We start from the raw sequence: 24,919 nt of genomic DNA on the forward strand, positions 1-24,919 counted from the left end.
AAAGTTGCATGAAGTCAAGGGTGACTGCAAATCTTCAGGTCCTCCTGTTTCTATCTCAAGCATTATGATTGCAGGCATGCACCTTCACACTGTATTATGTGCAAGGAAAAAAAACTGAAGGCTTTGTGTGTGCTATGCAAGCATTCCATCAGCCAAGCTACATCTTCAGCCCACTGCATTTGAACATAATAAAATTACTCCCGTGTAATTCCCTTACAGATTAGGAAATTGTTCCTAATTTACTTGACTACTGTCATTATCTCATGGACACAGATAACTAAATGGCCTTTTCCTATCGTTGATTCTTAACAAAGTCGTCCTTCCTTGATGGATCTATGCTTCTTAACATTAAACTCTGGTCCCTCCTTTCTGCTTCAACTGAATGTACAAGTAAGTGTTTATGCAAATGCATAAATTGCCAAGTGTCTTGTTTTAGCATGTTATAAACAAAGCCAGGCAGGGTGACATAGCCCTGTGTGTTAGTTAGCATTTCTGTTGCTGTCATGGACCACATGAACTAAAGCAAGTTGTGGTGGTGCAGGGTATTTCACTTTCAATTCCACACTGTGTTGCATCACTGAAGGAAGTCAGGAAGGGAAGTCATACAGGACAAGAACATGGAGGCTGTTTCTATGACTTCCTCCCTGAGGCCTGCTCTTCCTGTTTTCTTATAGAAGTTAGGACCACCAGTCCATGGGACAGCCCTACACACAATGGACTGGGCCCTTCCCTATCAGTCACTAATAAAGAAAATGCCCCACAGTCCAATCTCAAGGAAGTATTACCTTAACAGAGGTTCCCTCATCTCAGGACTTTAGCTTGTGTCAAATTGATGTAAAATTAGCAATTTACCCTGTATACCTGTGCTTGAAAATGAGTGAGAAGGGACACACATTCAAGCCAGTCTGGCTATAATAATCAAATTATCTAAAACAATATAAAGAACAATAGGGCAAACAATGAGTACATTTACTTTCATAAGTTAAATAAAAAACACAAAGCACAGACAGCAATGGCTATTATCTGATTTGAGGACACTGAATTCACATAAAAAGCTCAATTCTAATGAACCACAGTTGTGTTTTAATGAAATCAGTTAGGCAAAATTCTGACTCTAGAAGACTCACATACCTTCATGGTCATCTTCTTCTGTGTCTAATATAGCAGAGAAACCTCCAGTAATGATGTCCAGGAGGAAGTTTCCAGGGTGGTTAAGGAAGACATAGTTAAGACCTACAAAGAAGGTAGGCCATGAACACAAACCTGAGGCCCCTCTTTCAGAGAGTGGGAAAGGGGAGGGGAGACAAAATCTAACAACTTCCTCTGCTTGTCCCTGTTCCAATTACTGTATCCTTTCCTATTATTATATGCACTCATAATATTTCAAAAATATCTGATTCCCAGTATATATGCATATATACATATATATTATATGTTTAAACACATTAAAGAATATATGTTTATGTGTATATTATACATACATATGTGACCTCTTCTTATGAAAGTATTATTTGAATGTGACCTACATTTTTATAGGACTCCAAAAAAATCACAAATGTTTACAAAATTTTAAATGACAAAGATTAATCAAAAACAAAGAGTGATAGACAGCAAATATTTAAATTTATATTTAGAGTCAAGGGAATGATCCATAAATCAACTCATATTTCAATAAGATGAAACTGATAGCACCTACCAATAAAAAATATGTCATCATTGGATCTGACTCTGAACAAAAGAGGCAGACAAAAAACAGGAGTCATAAAATCCAGTCTTTTGCCTCTATAGCCTCCAGCATAGCCTAAATGTAAAATGCAAAGTTACTGCAAAATACAGTAAGGTATCCATAGCTCCTCAGTCTGATCAAGCTAAGGGAAAACTCAAAGCCACAATCTGCTAAGTGAGTAACAACATGAGGACACAGGGCCTTTCCAAAGCTGTCCCATGCCTGGTGCCAGCATGTTAATCGAGAGGGTCACCTGACCAGGAAGCAGAACAAGTGGCTCAGTAAACACTGTGACACAGGTGACACAGGACAGGAGAAAGAAGAGAGACATGATCAACAAGCTCAGGCCTTGCAACTATCAGAATCCTGTCACCACATTAACCAAAGGTCTCAAAATGGAGAAACACACACTGCATGTCTACAGGAGGGTCAAGCCACATTCCTGAGAACCCCTGTCCTCCTCCCAGATTGTGTGAATGAAGGAGCTCTCACAGCAAAAGTCAGCCATACCTGTAGATGCGAAGTATTCCAAAGCCTTGTGTGCAGGGCCATGAAGTATGAGTTTTCCTGAGGCCACTAAGGTGACGCTATCAAAATATCTGAAGATGGAGTATGGGGGCTGATTAATGGAGAAGATGATTGTCTGTCCCCTCGTAGACATCCTAAGTTTAAAGAGGGAGAAACTGTAAGTCACTGCACAGAGGAACCTTGAGAGTCTCAGCAAAATGTTTCAGTCCTGAATTTATACTCTTTGTTCCAATTTCAGCTTGAATTGTCCTTAGAAACACCTCATCTCACTTGTATTGACCACCTGATAGGAAACCAGGCTAAAGCTTTTATTTAAAGATTTAGACTAAGCTGGACTGTAGTGGCTGAAGCCTTTAGTTCCAGCACTCAGGAGACAGAAGCAGGTAGATCTCTGAGTTTGAGGCTAGCCTAGTCTACAAAGCTACAAAGAGAAATCCTGTCTTGAAAAATGAAAAATTATATAAATAAATAAATGGAAGATTAGGACTTCCAACAGGTGAAGTGTCAGTAGTCCAGGGTTCAGTTGAATGTTACTGACAAAGAAAATCCCTGGCAGTCTTCTAGACACTGAATGAAACTATCTGGGAGTCATTTCAAGGAATCTATATTATGAACAGGCAGCCCAGGTGATGGACAGGCTCACTGAAGCTTGATAACCAATGATAGCGCAAACATTACAACTATGGCTGTATGCACAATTTCCTCTAATCATTTACTTTCTGCCTCATCAGGAATCAGTTTTCACTGTTCTGACAATGTGATTCACATTCCTAACCTTGCTCTCCCTGCTAAACACTTCAGCAATAACCTCATTTCAATCTTCACAGTATCAGCATAAGGCAATTCTAATATAATTTCACCTTTCTGTTGATGAAGCTTAAAATTTCAAGCAAAAGACCAAGTGGTCACAGTTGTGAGGGGCAAACCTGCTATTTAATCATTGTTTTAATTCCATGATAGGGAAAAATAAGCTGATCTATCATTTCAGGATGTCATATCTTCTGTTAGGAGAACCAATATCAAAAACGGTATTTAAATCTGTTATGAAAATATTCTATAAAAGATGTGTGTGGTGGCGCATCTGTAATATCCTAACACTTGGAAAGATCAGGAGTTCAAAGCCCACCTAGGTTGCATGAGACCCTGTTTCAAAAAACAAACAGAAAGAATGAATGAAAGAGAGGGTTTGGAAGGGAGGGAAGGAGCAAGTAAGAAGGGAAGGAAAGAAAGGAGAGAAGGGGGAACAAAGGAGGGAGAAAAGGAAAAGAGAATGAGAAACTGATATGTAGGACACAACTTGAATGCCAGGATTTAGCATTCAGAGGCAAGAAACTGAAATCAGCCTGGGCTACACAATAAAATGAAAAAACAAAAAAACAGGAAACCTCAAGAAAAGCATCTCATAAGCATACACTATGAGGTGTCAGTGTGTCCAAAGACAGAGTGCCTCAAAGACAATCAAGGCAGCTAATAATATGATGCAGGTGGAGCAGAAATAGACAAGGATTGCTGGAAAGCAAAATAGACTTGCAACCCTGACTGAAGGTAAAGCAGAGTACTAAGAGAGATAACCAGCTGATAACAGCTTCCAAAACAATACAAATGAAATCCTGTCTCATAAAACCAAAAAAATATTTATTTATTGTACACAGTGTGAACTGAAATGTCTATCCAAGAAACTATGAGAGCTCACTGCTACACAGCAAGGACTGTGTGTGCCTGAATGTGTTTAAGAAAAGGAGAAAGTGCGGAGAAGGGGAGACAAGGAAGAAGACAGAGGTAGATAAAAAAAGATGGAGGGAGAGAGAAATAAGAGGTGTGGAATTAATATTGAAAGACATTGTATGAACAGCTCAGGTGCAGGAAAAGCCCTTCTGTCAGAAGCTGGAACATTAGGTGGATGTTAGGAGAGAGCTTGCAAAGGTTCAGAGCAGAGAGCAGACATGGCAAGAGCCTTCTTCAAAGTGAGGTCTAGACTTTGTCGAGGTCTGCGGCCTCAGTATCTCCTCCCAGAGCCTTCAGTTTGGAATCCTTGGCAGTGTCAGAATCACACCTATGGGATCGCACCTACAGGATCACACCTACAGGATCACACATTCAGACAGAATCATACCTACAGAAATTGAAGATTTTTTTACATGAAAGTAAAATTGTGTTTTAAAAATATGTATCCTCATCAGCAGTTTCTTTAAGAAATATTTATTTAAGCTGGATGGCTTTAATCCCAGCACTCGGGAGGCAGAGGCAGGCGGATCTCTGTGAGTTCGAGGCCAGGCTGGACCGACAGCCTCCAAAACAATACAAATGAAACCCTGTCTCATAAAACCAAAAAAATATTTATTTATTGTACATCGTGTTTTATCTGAATGAATGTCTGCATATCCTGTGTCCTTGAGATATGTGGATGCGAGAAGACTGCATAAAATCCCCCAGAACTGTAGTTACAAATAGTTGTGAGTCACCACATGGATGCTGGGAATTTAACCTGAGTCTTCTGGAACAGCTGCCAGTGCTCTTAATCCATCTCACCAGCTCTTGTCAAAGATTTACTTTAAACATTATTATTTTAAATATGTGAAACCATCTCCAAGGAAAAATAGAATTGAAATACTTTGTGTGAATTTCCTTAAAAACATAATAAACCTCACAGTTAAGGGACTTCCTTTAGCCAAACTGAGATTGGTTTAATACTTAGAATAAAGAAGAATAATATTACAGACCATTGTATAAAAAAGGAACTGAGAAGAGAAACATTTCCACACAGAAGGTCATGTCAGCTTCTGAAGTAACTAACACAAGAACAGAAGTTACTAAATCATGTTAAAACTGGTTGTTAGAGAAAGATAACATCAGAATATTGACACAACTGCCAATTGTTTTTCTGACAGAATATTAATAAGCCACAAAAGGGAAAATGGCAATTTCATATCATATAACACAGCAGCTGCCAGCATGATTAAATGATTAAGATTCAAGCCAGGAAAATAATAAGATGGCACAATAGGTAAAGGAACTCGTTCCAAGTCTAAAGACCTGAGTTCGGTCCCTGGAACCCACTGGAAAAGAGAAAAAAACAAGTCTGTGGAGTTTTCCTCTGACTTCTGCAGGAAAGCTATAAACATATAGATACACACACATACCTACACACACACGCACACACACACACACACACACACACACACAAAGCAAACAAATAAATTAAAAAATTGGAAATATTTCTACCGTAGAGGGTATACTACCAGGTGTTGGAGACGAAGAAGAAGACAACATATCAGGGCCTGAGTCTGCTCCCAGAACATGGGGAGAAACCACAACTAGGATGACCCTGTGCAATGCACTAAGACAAGCCATGGAATAAGACACACTGACTGAAAGAAGTGTTCTATACTGGAAAATGAACAAGAACTTGATCTTAGAGTATACTGAAGCAGACAGGAAAGGAGACAGACAGGGAAAGTGTTGATGCCTGAGGAGTCTACAGACTAGAAGGTGGCAAGGTCTCGTTATTGAATTCCTCACTGGGAAGGAACAATGATAGAGACATCTTGACTATGGGGGTACAGGGTGGAGTGTTTAAGGTGATGGACCATGATGCCAAAACCAAAGTACAGGGGGAAGAAAAGAAAGACATAGATCAGTAAGTTCCATTGCCAGGAACATATGTCATGGAAATGAGTTAACCCTTATATGGCTCTTGGGGTACTTCTTATTATATTTTAAAATGAAAAAACCTAATCCTTACATATTTTTGTATCACTACTTCAGCCACAGACTTCTTTATTGAGAGAAGGAAATGCCATATCTTTTCCTTCATCCTTCTCTAGATTCAGGGCTCAGACTTTAGGAGTCATTCCTCAACCATCAAACCCAGGGCTATTCCTACAGACAATCCATTTTATTTTTTATTTGAAACTATCCAGAACCCATCATTTTAAAGCAAAGGAACCCCCACACCTCAGGCTCCTGCTTACATCTTCATGTCCCACGGTGCAACTGCACAACCTTCTCCATGATGTATTGCTCTGATCTAAACTCAGAAGCCTTTCCACACCATGAAAAACCCTAGTCCTTACAGTGGCCTAGCTAGTCTAGGCAATCTACACCCAACCCACCTAACCCTTCTCACTCCTATTATGAATGTGAGGGCTGAATTGTGCCCATCCAAGGACTCATTTGTGGAAGACCTCACATCTAAGAACTTAGAATGTGGCTATAATGGATACTGAGTCTTTAAAAGGTAACTAAGTTTAAATTAGATTGCTAGTGTGTCCTAATGTAACTGGTGTCCCTCTGGAGATCAGGACATAGACACATGAAGAGTGAGAGGACACCATTCACAATCAGTGACCCAGGCTGCAACAGACACAGTCTGTGGAAACTTAATATCTGATCCAGAACTGTAAGAAATTTAACACCACCCAGTCTGTGGTGTCCTTGGCAGTTAACTAGCAACTTTTCTTTTCCTCAGGTCACTGGGAACCAGTCCACTCTGTCTCTCTAATGTTCTAGACACACCAAACATGCTTATTCAGAGAACAAATGATTCTTTCTCTGCCCAGAACTCTGTTCAGCTCCCACTCACTCATCCCAGCTCACTTGTCATGTGCTTGGGTGTTATGGAGACAACACTATTTAAAGCAGGGCTCCACCTTCACCACAGCCATCTTTCCCTATGCTTTTCTCTCATTGTTCTCAGTTTGTATTCCTTGTTAATTGAAATTTCCCTCTAATAAACAAGGAAGAAATTCTCTTGCTTTCTTCTGAATTTCCTGAACCAAAATGCACACAAGTGACCAGAGATTTATTGAATAAAACTAATGTTCTTTAGGCACTTACCTTCTCAGGACTAAGATGATATCAATAGCAGTTATCATGTCTAAGACAGTGGTGGGATCATCCAAGAACAAAATGGGATGTTCGGCGACTAGCTCCATTGCTATACTGGTCCTCTTCAAGAGCTTCTTAGATCTAGGCTAAAACACCAACAGCCATCAATATCAAGGACAACCACAGTCATTATCATTTGGGGAACTCTCCTGTCCCAGCAATAAAAGGATGTTTTATATCAATATCCTGAGATTCAGAGTTTGGGCATCTGAGAGAAGAAGCAGGACATTCCTCTTTTCCAAGGGAGTAGAAAGAGGATCATGTGAGAGTTGACATGAAGCCTGTGACAATTACTGTTTATTATTTATCAAGTTACATATTCAAGGGCAATGAGTTATCAAAATCCCAGACTGGCACAGTGGAATCATTGTCTAAGGAACAGGGATGACAGGACAGGAGAAGATGAAGTATCTCTCGTAATTAATATTCAATTACCACCCTCCCAACACACACACACACACAAACATACACACACACTCAAGCATTTTGAGGGGTGTGTAAGGACACACACACACATACCTTTTTTTTAAGTTATATTGAAATTTTGAAATATATTGCATTTCATGACTCCAAAAAGTTAGTAAATGCCTTTATATGTTGTCTATTAAAAACCAATAAGCAATTTAAGACAATGATTGCTTATTCATAAACATAGAAAAAGTATCTTATTATGAATATAAAACAACATTATTAAATAGTGCCAAAACACACAAAATTCCATCACTTGTGAAAAAGGAAAGTGTAATGAATGTCAGCCTTTCTATTGCTCTTCCCAACAAGACAAACAAGTCTCATAAATGACTGCCTAGATGTGTCATGGGAGTTAAGAACCAGTATCTACCTATTCCTTACAGTCTCTAAGGTGCAGCCAGCACAGAAGTTAATCAGTGGTGATATCTTTCTTGTACAAATAAAGCCTGTCTGGTGGTCAGAGAATGGACATTGCCACTAGCTAACCATAGAGGTTTGGGGATCTGTAAAAAATGATGTAGCTGGGCAGTAATGGGATATAAGCAAGAACAAACAGAAAATGGCTCTCTTCTAGGTGGAGGAACTTAGGAGTTAAGGTGTGTTGTGGCTTGCTCCTTCTCTCTGATCTCTCAGAATTTCCCTCTATATCTGATTCAGGCTGTTTATTATCTATACCAGTTAAGGACTCCTTTTACATATATCCATGGGAATCCTAATTTTAGGAAACCATTTTCATCTGTACCCCCACTTGTCTGCTCATCACGCATCTACATATGATCTTCTCAATGGGACACAAGGACACAAGAAGGAAGCATTCTTGATATTATAATCTCTAAGCATGTAACAAAGACAGTACCTATCAGGTTCCACAAACAATGTAATAATAAGAACATTTGGGGAATGTGAATGATTATAGCTCTGACAGGGCATCTTGATAGTTAAGTGTGGGATTGTTAAGATAAACAAATGCCCCAAATACAAAGGCATCCACATTCATAAAAGAAATATTACTGAAACTTAAATCACATATAAAACCTCACACATTTGTAGTGGGATACTTCAACACCCCACTCTCACCACTCAACGGGACTACAGAAACTTAACAAAGAAACAAAGGAACTAATAGAAGTTATGACCCAATTGGGTTTGACAGACATCTATAGAGCATTCCATCCAAATAAAAAAGAATATACCTTCTTCTCAGCGCCACATGGAACCTTCTCAAAAATTGGCCATATACTTGGCAACATAGCAAACCTCACCAGGTACAAAACCATTGAAATAACCCCCTGTATTTTATCAGACCACCATGCCGTAAGTTAGAATTCAACAATAACACAAATTGCAGAAACCCTACATATTCATGGAAATTGAACAATGTGTATTTGCACCATTCCTTGGTCAAAGAAGAAATAAAAAAAGAAATTAAAGTCTTCCTAGAACCCAATGAGAATAAAGAAACAACATACCCAAACTTGTGGGACACTTTGAAAGCAGTGCTAAGAGGAGAGTTCATAGCACCAAGTGCCCACATGAAGAAACTGGAGAATACTCACACTAGAGAATTAACAGCACAACTGAAAACTCTAGAGCAAAAGAAAGAAAACTCACCCAGGATGAGCAGACACCAGGAAATAATCAAATTGAGGGCTCAAATCAATGAAGTAGAAACTAGGAAAACAATACAAAGAATCAATATAACAAAGAGTTGGTTCTTTGAGAAAGAAAGAAAACAAAATAGACAAACCTTTATCCAAATTTATGAAATGGCAGAGTGTGAACATGAAAATTAACAAAATCAGAAACGAAAAGGAGGACATAACAACGGACAGTGAGGAAATCCAGAGAATCATCAGGTCATATTTAACACAGAAGATGGCAATAAATTTTGACAAAAGATAAGGAAGCAGAGAGTGAAGGCAAAAGGATATGCTAGGTTTCCATTTCATTGCTAAGATAAAATAATCTTACAAAGAGTAAATAAGGAGCAAGGGGTTTTATTTCTGCACATTTCAAAAGTACAATCCGCAACTGCAGGGAAGTCAAGGCAGGAAGCTGATGGAGCTGGTTACATCCTGTCAAGAGCACAGAGAGGATGAATGTATGCATACCTGTCAGTGTTCAAATCACTTTCTCCATCCTCATGCCACCCAGGACCCAAACCCAAAGAATGGCCTATAATGGACTAGGTCTTTTCACATCACTTAACTTAATCAAGGCAATCACATACAAAGATACCCTCAAGGCAACCTGGCTACAATTCCTCCTAGAGACTCTGCTAGGTGATTCCATGTGATTCAAGACTGTGTCAACTTGACAGTTAAAACTAGCCAGCACAAACAGGATGAGATAAAAACACAGAGAGAAAGACTACAGGAAATAACAGGCACCAAACAAGTAAAAGTAAATGCTAAAGAGGCCAAGTACAACCCTGAAGGGAAATGAATGCAGAGTGAAACAAAGAACCAGAGTCCTCCATCTCACATCCTATGTCAGTCCAGAAATACAATCTGAAACAACAAAGGAGTAAGGCTCAGAGAGGAAGAGACAAGAAACAGAACTCACTTGTCAGGTTCTCTAAAGAGTCTTGAATTTAAGGCTGAAGGAAGAGGAGGCTCATGTGAGGCACACACAGAAATGGCCATGTGAGGAACACCTTTCCTGCAGGATCAACTCTATTCCCAGGCTTTACCATTGCTTGAAGGTTTCCCAGCTTAATCTTCTCTTCACATCATGTAACCAGTCACTCACTCACAGACACAGAGAACAGCAAACTTGACCACACACATGCACACACACACACACACACACACACACACACACACACACACACACTCACACACACACACACACACACACACACTATAGGAAACATTATCCACACAGGGATTTTTTTTTCCTCTGAGACTTTCAGGATTTTTTCCTCATATTACCTTGACATTTGACTCCTCATCCAGATGCAGAAGTTCAAGGACCTCATTAATTCTCCTACTTTTTTCATCTCTTGGCATAGACATTGGAAGTCGAAGAGCTGCTGAGAACTCTACATTCTCTCTCACAGTCACCGTGTGCATCACCACATCTTTCTTAAGAGTAAACATAATTTTAATCATAGTTATCATGAAGACAATCAGTGTAACAAATGTAACCTAATCCTCAGACAACTGTACTCTAATACTCTACTGAAAAATAGCCTTAGCCGGGCTTTAATCCCAGCACTCGGGAGGCAGAGGCAGGTGGATCTCTGTGAGTTCAAGGCCAGCCTGGTCTACAAAGCAAGTTCCAGGACAGCCTCCAAAACAACACAGAGAAACCCTGTCTTGAAAAACCAAAAAAAAAAAGAAAAGAAAAGAAAAGAAAATTAGCCTTTCAGTGTTACTAGTTTCAACTACAGTGCCTGATGCCACTTTCACCACCCTCCCATTTGCCTTCCAAGTAGAGCTCAGGGATTTGGGTGACTGCTACCTGAAATTATTTGCATAAAACATCTAAGCAGTGGAGAAAGTTGGAGGAAGGGCAATGTTGAACAACAGCAGTCCTTTGAAGAATTAAATCATAGCTGCAATTACTAATACTGTACCACAGATGTCACACTCTATCTCTCCACATCTTCCTATTTAATAATGTCAGCCTCAGGCTAACGAGTTATTAGGGAAAGCTGTTGTAGAGAAAGTTGGGTTTATAAATGTGTCATATAATGAACTGGAAATACAAATCTACAATCTGAACATCTAAATATACAGAAGCAGAGGAAATCTAAAATTACAAACCCAACACTTACTTGTGGGACATAACCAGAAGTACATTTGAAATTAGCAGGTCGAGGTTTTCCATTTATCAAAATATCTCCTGATAATCCACGTGGGTCTTTCCTTGCAGCTAAGACATCTAATAACCTACAGAGGGTTACATATGTTGTGTAGTTTACTTTCTCCTTTCAGTAACAGCTATAACCATTCAACCACTCAGAATAAAATTTATTCATGTCAAAAGTTTAGCTGAAAACACACACACACACACACACACTACTTTCTGTTCACTGTGTTCTCTAATACAGCCCAGACACATGAATGCAAGACATGATCCACATGACCAGGAGTCCCTCTCTGATATCTGACCTTGGGGACTAAAACAGGTAATGTCCTTCTGTATTTTGAAAATTAGGCCTGATGATGCTTTCTTTTCCCTAGAAACTTCTACTTCATCTTTTCAATTTTAATACTATCTCCCCCACATTAAATAATAATATGTCCCAATAGCAAATGTTAATTGCTCTATTATTTCCCATCAGGAAAGTGACCTAGTAAGACTTTCTCTTGGTGCTAGAAAATGAGAATGCAACATCCTTCACATTATCCACAGTACATGGGACAGACTCACACATATACACTCACACAATACCTAGATAACTCCTATAGAAGTGGTTTTACAGCATGGAAACTGGATGCAAAGGGCTTGCACATGCTTTCCATTATACTCACAAAGATCTGCTCCCGTCCTGAGGTCCTATGATGGCATTGAGGCCAGGTTTCATGATCCCACTGCAGACACAAAATCAAACTGGGTGATTTTTCTATTTAAAAGAAATATTAAGTAAGTGCCTACACTGAATATTCTAATGAAAGTGTACAAAGAAAATAAGCAAATACTCATAAAAAGTAAAATATTAGTAGAAGTCTATTATTTATAAAATATGTCAATTGCTAGTGGGGACTCATCAGAAAATGGCTGACATATCACAAAATCCCTTGATTATTATTTAAATGACTCGTCTGTTTTGAAACACGGTGCTTCTAATTTCAGTGTTCCTTGAAACAAGTAGCAGGTTCTCATCAAGACTCCATTACACATACATACAACCTGTATGTGTCATGTATTTAATAGCCTCTTGCTAATATTTGATGATCAGTATCTTCATATAGCCCTGCTTGCTCCCTAGTAAACCTCATCACATGAAAACAAAAAGTCAAGGGATATCAGTGGATGTGTCCTTACTATTAAAATAGAATAAAATCAAAGTCAATGCATCTTATGTAGGCATCCAAAAATTAGAAAGAAGTGCTCCACAGAACAGGAGTGCACTGCCAAGTTGAACACTCAAAACCGGAAAACAAAACCACCTGACTCAAAACAGAAAAGCTAAATACAGACACACAAAATGATAATTTCCTTCCATGATAAAGAGATTAGAATATGCTCAGTTTATAGTTGGGAGAAATCCCTGATGAAGAGGACATTCTTAATTGATTAATAGGTACAGCACAAATACAAGTTGTGTCAGCCAACAGATTCACAGTAGTGAGTATTCAGATTGAATACAGATAAACAGGCATTTTCTTATAGAAACTTAGCTCTGTTCCCATTTGTTATTTCATATCAAGACAATGTGTCAATTATTTTCCCTGCCCATTCCCCTCTTGGTAAGAAAATGATGGAGGTTGTAGGTGCAAGAGAAGAAACAATCAGTGCCCAAGAAGAGGGGCAATGGTAGGGATAGGGAGGAAGAGGCTATGCCAACTGAGATGGACAAATTCTCATTGTGTTTGCTCTTTCCTTAGATTTGGTTGGAAGCATTCTTTCTCTATTTTATGAAACAGTGTAGAATGTTATTTTTCTCTCTTTGTAGCTCTTGACCCAGACTTTCTGCTGTTGGGACATCTTCATTGTTTCCATCTCATCACTTGTAACTGCCCCAGTCAGCCTGTTATAAACTCTGAGGTCAGTTTTGGAAGTACATGATCACATAGACCCATATACAGTTCTTTTACATATTCAAATTTCTAGGAATTAAATTTTCATATCTGCATAATCCTTTGGGTTTAACAGGACATCTTTTATATTATGTTTTCATCCATAATTTTATTGAATTTTTAAAAGTATATTTGGGGGATTGTCAAGCTTGCTTGTGTTTTCAAAGAAGCAACTTTTAGTGTCATTAATCCATTATATTGTTCTTTTAGTCTCCATCTCATTAATTTCACTGTGATCATGAGTCTATCTGCATGTATAACAAGTGAGACTGGGAGATGTTTCAATGGGTGAGGAACTTCCTGTGCGAGGGTGAGAACCTAAGTAAACATCCAGAATTCACATGAAGTTGGGTGCAGTTGTGGGCACCTGTAACATCACTCTCTATGCCAATGCTCAAGGTTTTCCTTTCATGGCCTTGTGCTGGGGTGTGCCAATGCACCCACACATCTGCACATGTGAACATGCGTACATATAAAATTATACAAACATACACACAGTAAAACATACATGTACACAAATGCACATACAAGAAACACAGAATAATAATAGTAGAGAATTCTATGATTGTTAAAAAAGTTGTTCAATATACTTTATTTCATGCACATACCTGATATCTGATAGTTTTTCTATCTTGCTAGATTTCTTACAAAATGCAAAGCCACTCTGCACTGTTTCTTGATAGCTGATGTTGTGAAAACTTAACACAAACTTTTCACTCAATGTCTTCTGGCCACTGGTCTCCATTCCAGTAACATCATTGGGATTTATTTCTGTCATTGGGATTGTAGCAGTGTCATTATTGGAAGACATATTGACAGGTTCTTCCTTCCTATAGAAGGAACAGCAATAGTAAGTTGATGGTCTACATGAACAACATTATGACACAACACATCACATTTACAGGTTGTTTTAAACTGTGCTGCCACAAGCAAATGGTTTCCAAATTAGTACTACATATTTCTGTGATTACCTAATGATCCAATGAGAAGCAGACATAACTGAGTATATACACTGCCCCTGAGATTTCAAATTCCTAAGAAACAAATGAGTCCAACTGAGTATAGTATAAATGACGGTATTCATAATAAATAAAGGATGAAGGGATGTCAGATTTCTCTTACTTCAAAAGCATATTATGATATTATGTAAGTTCAGAATTAGAATATTTGACCACCATTACCACATCTCTCTCTCTCTCTCTCTCTCTCTCTCTCTCTTTTTTTTTTGTTTTTACGAGACAGGGTTTCTCTGTTTTGGAGGCTGTCGGTCCAGCCTGGCCTCAAACTCACAGAGATCCGCCTGCCTCTGCCTCCCGAGTGCTGGGATTAAAGGCTACCACATCTCTTATGTATATAATGTATGCATGATCATGAGGTGTGTGTGTGTGTGTGTGTGTGTGTGTGTGTGTGTGTGTGTGTGTACATGCACCTACAGAAAAAGCTGTTCTGGAACAGGCTGGCCAATATACACAATTGTTTCAAGGCTTGGTATCAGTTCAAGATATAGAGATAGCTCAAAGTGCAGATTTATTCAAAGCATAGATTTCAGGCATAAGAGGTGTGAACAATTGTGAGTTCAAGTGAGCCACTTCAATTTGGGATGAACATGATAAGCAGAAGACCTTGGGACAGAGTTGAGAGTTCATTTACTTGTAGCTAGTGATTCATATACCCAGTGGCCTGATGATGGCTCAGAGTATGAGGCAAGTTAGGGCATTGCAGAGCTCATGGCTCGCGTGTTTTGGACAAACACACTAGCTTGTTATCTTGGACAAGGTTTTCAAATATCTGTGAGTCTAGTTTTACTTTGTTATCATCATGGTGGGACATGGTGGCATGCATGCACACATTTTGCAGGAGAAGTTGCTGAGAATGCTACATCTAACACAGGCTACAGAAAGTAATCTGTCTCACTCATATATGAGACCACAAAGCCCACCACCTCAGTGATGCATTTCCTCTAACAAAACCACACCTACTGCAACAATGCCATACCTCTTACTAGTGCCAATTCCTTTGAGGACCATTTTTTCAAACCACCACAGTCACTGCCAAGGCTTATGTGCCACTCCTACACCCACAGGGTCATTGTACAGGTTATCATTGATGTGGTTCGTGAGTGTCATTGATACATAGTCTGGACTGTTGTTGCCACTCTCCTTTGGAAGTTTTCATTATGCCTTCTTGAACTATGAAAGATAGTCCTTGGGGTGGAGTAAGGTGGGGAAGGGGAGCATCTAAATCAGTTAGAGCTCAGGGGCCACTGGGTTCTGTGTCTGAAGAGCATGGTGTCTTCAGAAATGTGGGATTAGCAACCACCTCTGGGGGGTATCTAAGGGCCATAGCAAGAGACTGCATGTCCTAGGAGTGTCTTAGACAGACCTCACCAACTCAAAAGAGGGCTTCTCATGCCTGGTATCAGTTTTTGGTTTTTGTTAGGGAGTCTCTGGGAGCTCCATTGGCCTACATGAGAAAGGTTCATTATAACCATATATGCATACACTGAATTGTGGACATTATAGTTTTTTATTGTTTTAGGTAAATAGTTAATAGTGAGATTCCTTGAGGCTATTTCATCCATCCATATTGTTATTTTGCTTGCACCTCTCCTTCTCCTGTGTTTACTTCCCTCCCCCTTTCCTAAGGAGAACACCTTTTCTCCTATCAGATAAGTTGTATCCTAAAAATATGAATCCACCAATTTGTGTGTCCTCCTTCCACAGGGGAAATGATAATATTCTCTGTCCTCCCAGGTTTAGTATAATACCCTGCTCTCATCCATACAGTCTCCAGGCACCTACAATTCCACAAACTTCAGAATTATAGACCAAATGGACTCAGAAGACTTCTCCAGAATATTCTACACAATCTGTGAATTTGCATCCTTCTGAACACTTCATTCATTTTTGCCAAGACAGATCACATCTTAAGCTGTAATTCAAGTTTTAACAAATAAAAAGGTAATTTCTTGTATCCTACAAGATAGTATTCACAATAGATAGTTTTGAAAAGCTAAATTCATTCTTGATTATAGCCCTGAACAAACCAGGAAGATAAAGTTCATACTTGGACGAAATTAAGGCTAGTGTGATAATCCTATCTACAGTATTATACAGATTAGGGAATAACACAAATTAGTTCCTCTAAATACAGATAAAGCCAAGGGCAACCACCCCTCAACTATTATATAATACATGGCTTCAATCCTTAGAGAAACAGAACTAGAGAGTGTGGGAGCCCACAGGTGACTCAATTTCCACCTGGAGTCTATTCTGACATAAGACATTAGAGTTAAAGCTTGCTTGTTTCAGTCTCTTTGAGAGTCATGACAATTCTAGTGAAGCTCATGCAAAGGAGCTTATTATCTAACCAACAGGCTTCTGATGCTAGCCAAAAGGCTCTTAGAGACAGGGAATGCAGCTGTTTGCTGTTAGCAGGACTCATGGGATAGACAGTGAACCTGGCTGCTGCTTGATTCAAGGACAGTGCAGAGAGCTGGTTAACTGACTTTGATGCTCTTTGTTCTGCTTTGCCTCTAGTCTGTATATAACCAGGCTCTAAATTAAAATCAGGGTGTCTGGTGTGCTGAAAGGCATGGACTGGGCAGTCTTCCTGAACCTATCCTGTATTTCTGTCTCTGTTTCTTTATGTGCCATTTCTCAATTCTCATGTCCCTGCTCAGGCAACCCAGTTGACTCCTTGATGGAGGATTTGAAGAGAGAGAGAGAGAGACAGAGACAGAGACAGAGACAGAGACACAGAGACAGAAAGAGAGACAGAGAGAGACAGAGACAGAGAGACAGAGACAGAGAGAGGAAGAAAGCAAATTACCCTATAAGTGGATGTGGATGAAATGCTTCTATGTTTAAAATTCCACTGGGCTGGGAGAATACTTGCCTAACATACAGAAGTCTCTGGATTGTACTGCTGAACCTCAGAAAAAGTCCCTGAAAACCATCCTGATCATACAGTGTTCAAATGCACTGAGATGTCACCTGGTTACATGCAATGTGGTTGTGAGGTAATTATTTCAAGAGCAGGAATTTCCCATAACGCATACTAAACCTTGATTTATGTTTAAGTAATACCTGTTTATCAAGGGTATATGTAACAGTCAGGGAAGGAAATGACAGCTACAGGTTACCTTTGCAGAGGCACTGCTACTGGCATTATGGGATGGTTGTAGGAATAGCCCTCCTTTGATCTCATCACCATCTCATAAAATACACAGAAGAGATGTTCCCTCTCAAGCAAAGGCCAGGAGAAGCTTCTCTGAAAAAGCTACGTTTCCCCTTCTTGCTCCTGAGCTGTGATTCTAATCATCCTCTTCTGTCTATGATCCCAAGAAAGCAACTTAAGGGGCTGGAAAGAAGGCTCAGCAGTCAGGAGCACACACCACTCCTGCAGAGCACCTGACTTCCATTCCCAGCACCTACAAAGCAGATATCCAACTGTCTGCAGCTCCAGTTCCAGGGGATCCATTGACCTACATGAGAAAGGATATCTCTGTCCTCCACGGGCACCAGGTATGCATGCAGTGGACTTACACACAAGCAAGCAAAACACTCATACACATCAAATAAAAACGAGATCACTAAAAATGTAACTCAACTCAATGAATGTAGCTGCTTGTGTTTTCTGATATTCTTTCTCACAACAATTCTCCATTCTACCTTTTATTTTATTTTCCACTTATCATATTTATTCTTCTTCCAAATACTTTACAGATACTGAACCACAGTTAAGAGCAGGAAAAAGATCTGCTTATGTATACATATTACTACATGTTGATTGAAGAGAATGCACTGTTGGAAAGATATATGTCAATTTCATAAGAAGGACTCTTCCATGGAAATGCCGAGGCCGAGACATATGGTGCTTCATAAATATATGTTACTATAAAATTTTCCCTGTTTATAAAACTAGCAAGGTGATTACATTTCTAGTATTGCAATGGAAAAGAAAAGAAGCTAGCATTTCAGACACACAATACACTGAAAATTTTACAATGTAGTTGTTTTACCTTTAATTTCTCTGTCTGTTCAAACTGTTTCCTGACTATCTGATTAAGAGTTGTAAAACATTCATGAATATCTGTATAGCAAATGAGAGATGTTTGGACACATTTTAAATCACCTGATAAAGAAAAAGAATGAATTGTTCATTTCCCTTAAAACACAGGTGGTAACCAATTTCCTGTGCACTTGTGGTAACTTCCCTGTTTGATAAAACTTTTAGTCACCAGCTTTATTTACCTTCATACATTTGAAGAACAGCGATTGTACATTTTCAACGCACCCCAAACACCATACCTTTCCTCTACAGACAGATGACATGACCATTAGTTTGCATTTCACACTTGCAAATGAAGCAAACAGGATTTCTCAGCCCTGTCTACCCACACTCACCAGGGTCAGAAGCAGGGGCTCAGTCACCTTGTGTACAGTATGGGAGGAGAGTTGCAGCTCTGGCCTTATACTTAAGACTTCTGCCCTATAGCTTCTAGGAGCCTCTGCTTCCAGGCCACCTATGCTGCCCGCCTTCAGGGGGCGGGGACCTGGGTGACACCCAAAGAAAAGAGGAAGTGGAGCTCCAGGATTGGCTGCTATTGAGGAGGTTCTGTGGAGGAGGTGCTCTGTTGGGTGGGGGAGGGGCATAGAGTTAGTATGGTAATAACAAAACAAAGATATACACCAATGGATCAGAATAAGAGACACAGAAATACATCCATGAATTAATTATCACCTGATGTGTGCCAAGAGTGTCAAGAACACATAGAAGGAAGAAAACAGTGTCTTCAACAAATAGTGGTGGAGAAATGGCATCCACATTCAAAGAGGCAGAATTAAATCCTATGCACACTATACACAATGACAGCAAACAGACACAGAGTTAAGTGCTACGATGTGAAACTGGACACAGCAATCCACCAGTGTGCATGTGCAAAGGCATCAGACCAGCACAGGACAGGAAGAGCTGCATCTTCAACAGCCAAGGAAGACTCAGCATGGAGTAATGAACAGAAAAGAAACCATGCCATACATTTGCAAGGGACACTGATACAGACATACAAAACAAGAAATCCTGTGATATAAACATGTAGATGAGCACAGCAAGCAGCTAGGTAAGTGGAATACCTGGACACAGAAAGGCAAATTCCACAAGATCCCAGGAACATACAAATCTTAAAAGGTTGGCTAGAAATAACAGAAGCCTGGCTACCTGTGTCTAGAGGAGGGGATATTGCTCTCTCAGCCTGGACTCTTAGAGGAGTGCCTGGACCCTGCCCTGAGTGAAATGACAGACTCTGGATATCCCCTATGTGGAAGGAAGTGGGGACAGGGTGGGAGGCTGAGGGGTATTTGGGGGATGTGCGGGAGGAGGGGAGGGAGAGGGACCTGGGATTGACATGTGAAGCAAGCTATTTAAAATTAGAGTAAAAAAAAAAAGAAAAAAACTTTCTCTTTTGCAAAAGATATAGCTAAAAACAAGCAAAAAACCAAATTCCATAAAATTCCAGTTGCATAAAAAAGGAAATGTACAGAAAGCATAAAACCATGAGAAGAAAAAACATAGTTTCTAAGCCTTAACCTGGACAATGGCATTTTTAGCTATGACACAAAAAGTACAAGAAACAAAATAAAAAATACAACTAGGACAAAATCCAACCAAAAGGCTAACTGCCAGGAGAAGAAATATCTAAGAAAAATACAAACCAGTATGGGAAAGCAAAATTTGCAAACCACATGTTTTCTAGGAGATATTCAAAATACATAAAAATATCATATAAGTCAACATAAAAAATCAAATACACAATGAAAAATGAGAAGGAATTTGAATACGTATATCTAAAAGAAAAGCACACAATGACTTTTAGTTTATTGGCAGATAGAGAACATCATTGGTCTTCAGGGAACTGTAAGCCAAAATTGAAATGAAGAATCATCAGAGGTCTTTAGGTGATTTTCAGTAAAAGACAAGAGATAACAAGTTTTGAAGAAGGTAGAGAAAATGTGAACACTGTTTGCCATTGGATAATATAAAAATTAGTATAGACACTCTGCAGTGTATTAGAGCATTTCCTAAAATAATAAAAATACAAGTTCTGTGTGATCCAAATATCTTATTTCTATTCATTGTTGTCTTGATGGAATTTTAAATCTCCATGGAAACAAATCTCTGGGTATTTCTATGAAGGGTTGTCACATTAGGTTGTGTGGGAGACCTGTCCTAAAGATGAGTGATGCTGTTCAATCTGCTGTGACTCAAGCTCATGGAAAAGGAGGAAGAGAACTGAAAATGAGTCTTTGTTCCTCTACTTCATGAAACTTCACCAACTGCCTCACGGTCCTGCTGTTTGCTTCAATGGGCTGTGTCCTCCTGAACTGTCAAACAAAACAAACCCTTTCTCCTGTGAGTCAGGTTTTAGTCTTTTGTTTTTGTTTGTTGTCAGCTATTTGGTCAAAGAAACAGAAAGTAGGTATGTGGGTTTATATTACTTATGATTTAATAAAGCTCGCGTGAGGGTTCATGATGCAAAGCCAGTCACAGGTTATAGAGATCTGGCAGTGACACACCTTGAATCCCAGAAGTCATACTAGTTGTCTATAGAAGGTAGGCAGTGGTGGTACACACCTTTAATCCCAAGATTTGGGAGCTATATAAAGAAGAAGCAAAGTCAGACTTAGAGAATTTGTCTCCAGTCACTTTGAGGAAAGACAACATTCTGGGACTGGAGTCAGAACTGCTAGAGACAGGATTATGTTGCATGACTACATAGTACAAAGTATTAAGCGGCTGTGTAAGGACTCTGCATGCAGAAACCTTGCTGAGCTGAGGCCATGCAGAGCTGGGCCAATGGAAGCTCCATGACTTCAGTTCCAAAGGCCCCAAGTATAGAGCCTCCTTTTTTAATTTAAATTAAAAACAATCTTATTTTGCATGCTAATCCCAATTCCCTCTCCTTCCTGTCCTCCCATGCCACACACCAAACTCCCATCTGAACACCCCATCCACTCCCCAGGGAAAGTGAGACCTCCTATGGGGGATCATCAAAGTCTGTCACATCATTTGGGGCAGTGTCTATGCCCTCCCCAATGTATCTAGGCTGAGAGAGAATCCCATAGGGATGGGCTCCCAAAGTCCATTCATGCAATAGGGATAAATACTGGTTCCACTGTAAGAGGCCCCATAGATTGCCTAGGCCTCCCAACTGACACCCATATTCAGGGGGCCTGATTAAGTCCTATGCTGGTTCCCCAGCTACCATACTGGGGTAGTGAGCTCCCACTTGGTCATGTCAGCTATACCTGTGGGTCTCGCCAGCATGGTCTTGACCCCTTTCATCACTCTTCTGTCTCTACAACAGGATTCATGAATTTCAGCTCAGTGTTTAGCTGTAAATCTCTGCTTCTGCTTCCATCAGCTACTGGATGAAAGCTCTAGGATGGCATTTAAGGTAGTCATCAATCTCATTATAGGGGAAGGGCATTTAATGTAGCTTATCCACTATTTCTTAGATTCTTAGTTGGGGTCATCCTTGTGGATCCCTGAATATTTCTCTAGTGCAAGATTTCTCTTTAAACCTGCAATTCCACCTTCTCTTAAGGTATCTCTTTTCTTGCTTTCCTTCTCTATTCTACTCAGACAAAAAAACACAATGAAATCCTGAAACTTTCAAGCAAATGGAGGAAACTGAAAGAAACTATCCACAGCGAGGTAACCAAGACACAGAAAGACAAACAAGGTATGTACTCACTTATAAGTGGATATTAGACATAGAGCAAGTAATTACCAGCCTATAATCCACAGCCCCAGAAGCTAGAAAACAAGGAGGACCCTAAGAGAGACATACATGGACCTCTGGAGAAAGGGGAAAGGGACAAGATCTCTTGTGCAAATTGGGAACACATGGTGGGGGTGGGTCACAAAGAGGGAGGGAGATAGGAGGAAGCAGAGGGGGAAGGAGGACAAGAGGGATCAGGAAGATGGAGTTCAGGGATGAACAGAGAAGGCTGAACCTCCTTCTAAACAGCTCCATTTCCCCTTTAAGCAAGCCTCTCCAGCCTGTTATTTCTCTTTCCATTTCTGCACCTAACCCTCCCTTCTCTCCCTTTCCCAATAAACTCCCAGTGCATTTGTTGAATTTGAAGGTTTCTGATACATCCCCTGAAAATGCAGCAAAGAACAACACCATGTTTCTTTCCCAAAAATTCAGAACAATCCAAGTGTTGATCTACAAAGAATGCTCCTCAGTGGCTGGATGGGTAAAGACATGTGGAATAGGAACATAGCATTTAAAAAGGAAAGAAAGCCTGCCATTGGAAACAATACATATAAACCTTAGAGCAGTGGGCTACATGACATGAACCAAATACAAAGACACTGTGCTACTAATGCCTCTCTGCAGGAAAATGGAAAACCTGTGAATTTAGACACTGCTCTCAGATGTCTAAAACCCGGGGAAGGAATAAAGGATGAATCAGCAAACAAGATGACACAGGGTGGAGAGGCTCTCACTGCTACAGCCAGTTTATTTTAATCTCTACAACCCAGATGAAGGTGGAAAGAGGTGTGGCATGTGCCTACAGGCACACACAAACACAGCCACTCAGTGAAACACACAACATCTCACATACAACAACAGTAGTTTTTTGCTTTTTGTTTTTTTAATCACTCAGTTCAACTACTTAAGAAAACCAAACTCATCTAAGTAGTTATTATGTTGGAAACAATATAGAGTTATCTCTCTCAAGAACTTCCAGAATGTCCATTGACAGTTGAACAGATGACTCAGTGGCAAGAACCCTTGCTCCTCTTCCAGAGGACAGAATTTTGTTCCCAGCATCCACATCAGGCTGCTTCTGACTTTCTGTAACTCCAGCTCTGGGGAATCTAAAGCCTCTGAACACCAAAGATATCTGTATTCACATGCATATACCACAGCAGACATACATACTACACAAAATAAAAGTATCTCTCAAATATAGAAACCTAACTCCTTAACCCACCCCAAAATGTATTGTAGGTATCTCAGGTGACAAGACAGAAGTCATTCTTCATCCACTAAGATGGGCTGATGTCATCAATCTTCTTATCAAAGCATTCTTTCACCTAAGTGCTCCTAGATGATGTCATTCACCTTCTCATCAAAGCATCCCCTAGTAGAAGTAACACTGTGCTGCCAGGGTCACATTTAAAAACGGAAGTCCTTGTTCCTCCAGTTATGGGAGTTCTTATGGGCAACAGCTCTCATTCTCTTTGAATGACAAAGGCCTCCAGGGCAGACTTCCTATGGTGGGTAGGCATGACAGATAGAGACTCAACACCCTTGACCCAACACAGGCTAGCTCAAAAGTTCTGAAGTTCAGAGGTCAGAGGCTGCCCCATGACAGCTCTTCCCCTCTGCATCCTGCTTCTCTTCAGGTAATGGACTATATCAGAGTACACACAAGTGGAATTCTCAATGAAACTAGTAGGATTATCAGAAGGAAAATCCTTTGTTTTGTTCACTAATATCTAACTACTCTACATAGAATCCAGAAATTTAACTGCTAAATATTTATTGGATTCAAGTCATTCACCCAAATGGGAATTATAAAAGCATGTTTTCCCTAATATAATACATCTGACTACCACATAGTAATGGTGCATGCCTTTATCCCAGAACTCAGGATGCAGAGACAGGCAAATCTCTATGAGTTTGAGTCCAGTTTGGTCTATAGAGCAAGTTCTAGGAAACCCAGGGCTACACAGAGAAACCCTGTCTCAAAACAAGCAAAAAAAAAAAAAGAACTGAGTTTATCAACTTGTGACAGTCTGTGAGCTATCATCATAATGCCAGGATATCAACAAGGAGTAGGGTGAGCAGCCATCACCCAGTGAAGACAGATACTGGGGTGGAGGGAAGGTCACCCAGAGAAGAGCAATCCTGTGTCAGGGAAAGAACCCGAGGATTAGAGAGGTCCCATGACCAGGAACGGTTCCTGCACATTCAATTCGATGTCCACTACATTTATGGCTAAGATGGAATCTAACCAGGAGGAATTTTCAAAATTAGCAGGGTCGATTCAATCTATGTCTGATAATAATGGCAATCTAGTGGATCGAATGTGTTTTCTGGAAGGAAAAATAGATGCCTTTGGAGTTTTTAGGGAGGATGGTATGAAAAGCTTGGAATCTCGTTTAAATGAACAATCCAAAGAGTTAAAACAATCTTTAATGCAGAAAATCCAAGACCTTAATGAACAATATGAGGACTTGGGACAATTTTTAATGGAGGAAATAGAAGACCTCAATGAACAGTCCAAGGAATTGGAACAATTTTTAATGCAGGAAATACGAGACTTAAAGGATGACATGGTTGCAAAATTTCAATCTTTAGAAGATACATCCTCTGAAATATCAGAAGTGGAGTCAATGGATGCTAGGCCACTAGGAAATAAACGAAATACGGCTACTAGACATCCTAAGGTGGCCTTTCCAGTAACTGTAGTAGAAAGGTCATCATCACGGAGGCACCAATCTGGTTCCACTACACAGAAATGGGAACCTATTC

At 39.8% G+C, this 24,919-nt stretch overlaps 1 protein-coding gene across 1 annotated transcript in view; it reads right to left on the minus strand.

Moving 5' to 3' along the window:
- The window catches only part of LOC101830879 (ATP-binding cassette sub-family G member 3-like), a 40,622-nt gene extending 26,449 nt beyond the window's left edge, over positions 1-14,173 (minus strand). Inside the window, exons 1-7 of the mRNA XM_005076380.3 lie at positions 13,971-14,173; positions 12,094-12,153; positions 11,394-11,508; positions 10,546-10,698; positions 7,091-7,227; positions 2,237-2,388; positions 1,132-1,233 (exon numbers count right to left, since the gene is read on the minus strand). Coding sequence (XP_005076437.2) covers positions 1,132-1,233; positions 2,237-2,388; positions 7,091-7,227; positions 10,546-10,698; positions 11,394-11,508; positions 12,094-12,153; positions 13,971-14,173 — 922 coding nt within the window. The remainder of the gene's footprint in view (positions 1-1,131; positions 1,234-2,236; positions 2,389-7,090; positions 7,228-10,545; positions 10,699-11,393; positions 11,509-12,093; positions 12,154-13,970) is intronic.
- Positions 14,174-24,919: the final 10,746 nt, after the last annotated feature.

The sequence above is a fragment of the Mesocricetus auratus genome, unplaced genomic scaffold, assembly GCF_017639785.1.
Source record: "Mesocricetus auratus isolate SY011 unplaced genomic scaffold, BCM_Maur_2.0 Super-Scaffold_100006, whole genome shotgun sequence".
Lineage (NCBI taxonomy): Eukaryota > Metazoa > Chordata > Mammalia > Rodentia > Cricetidae > Mesocricetus > Mesocricetus auratus.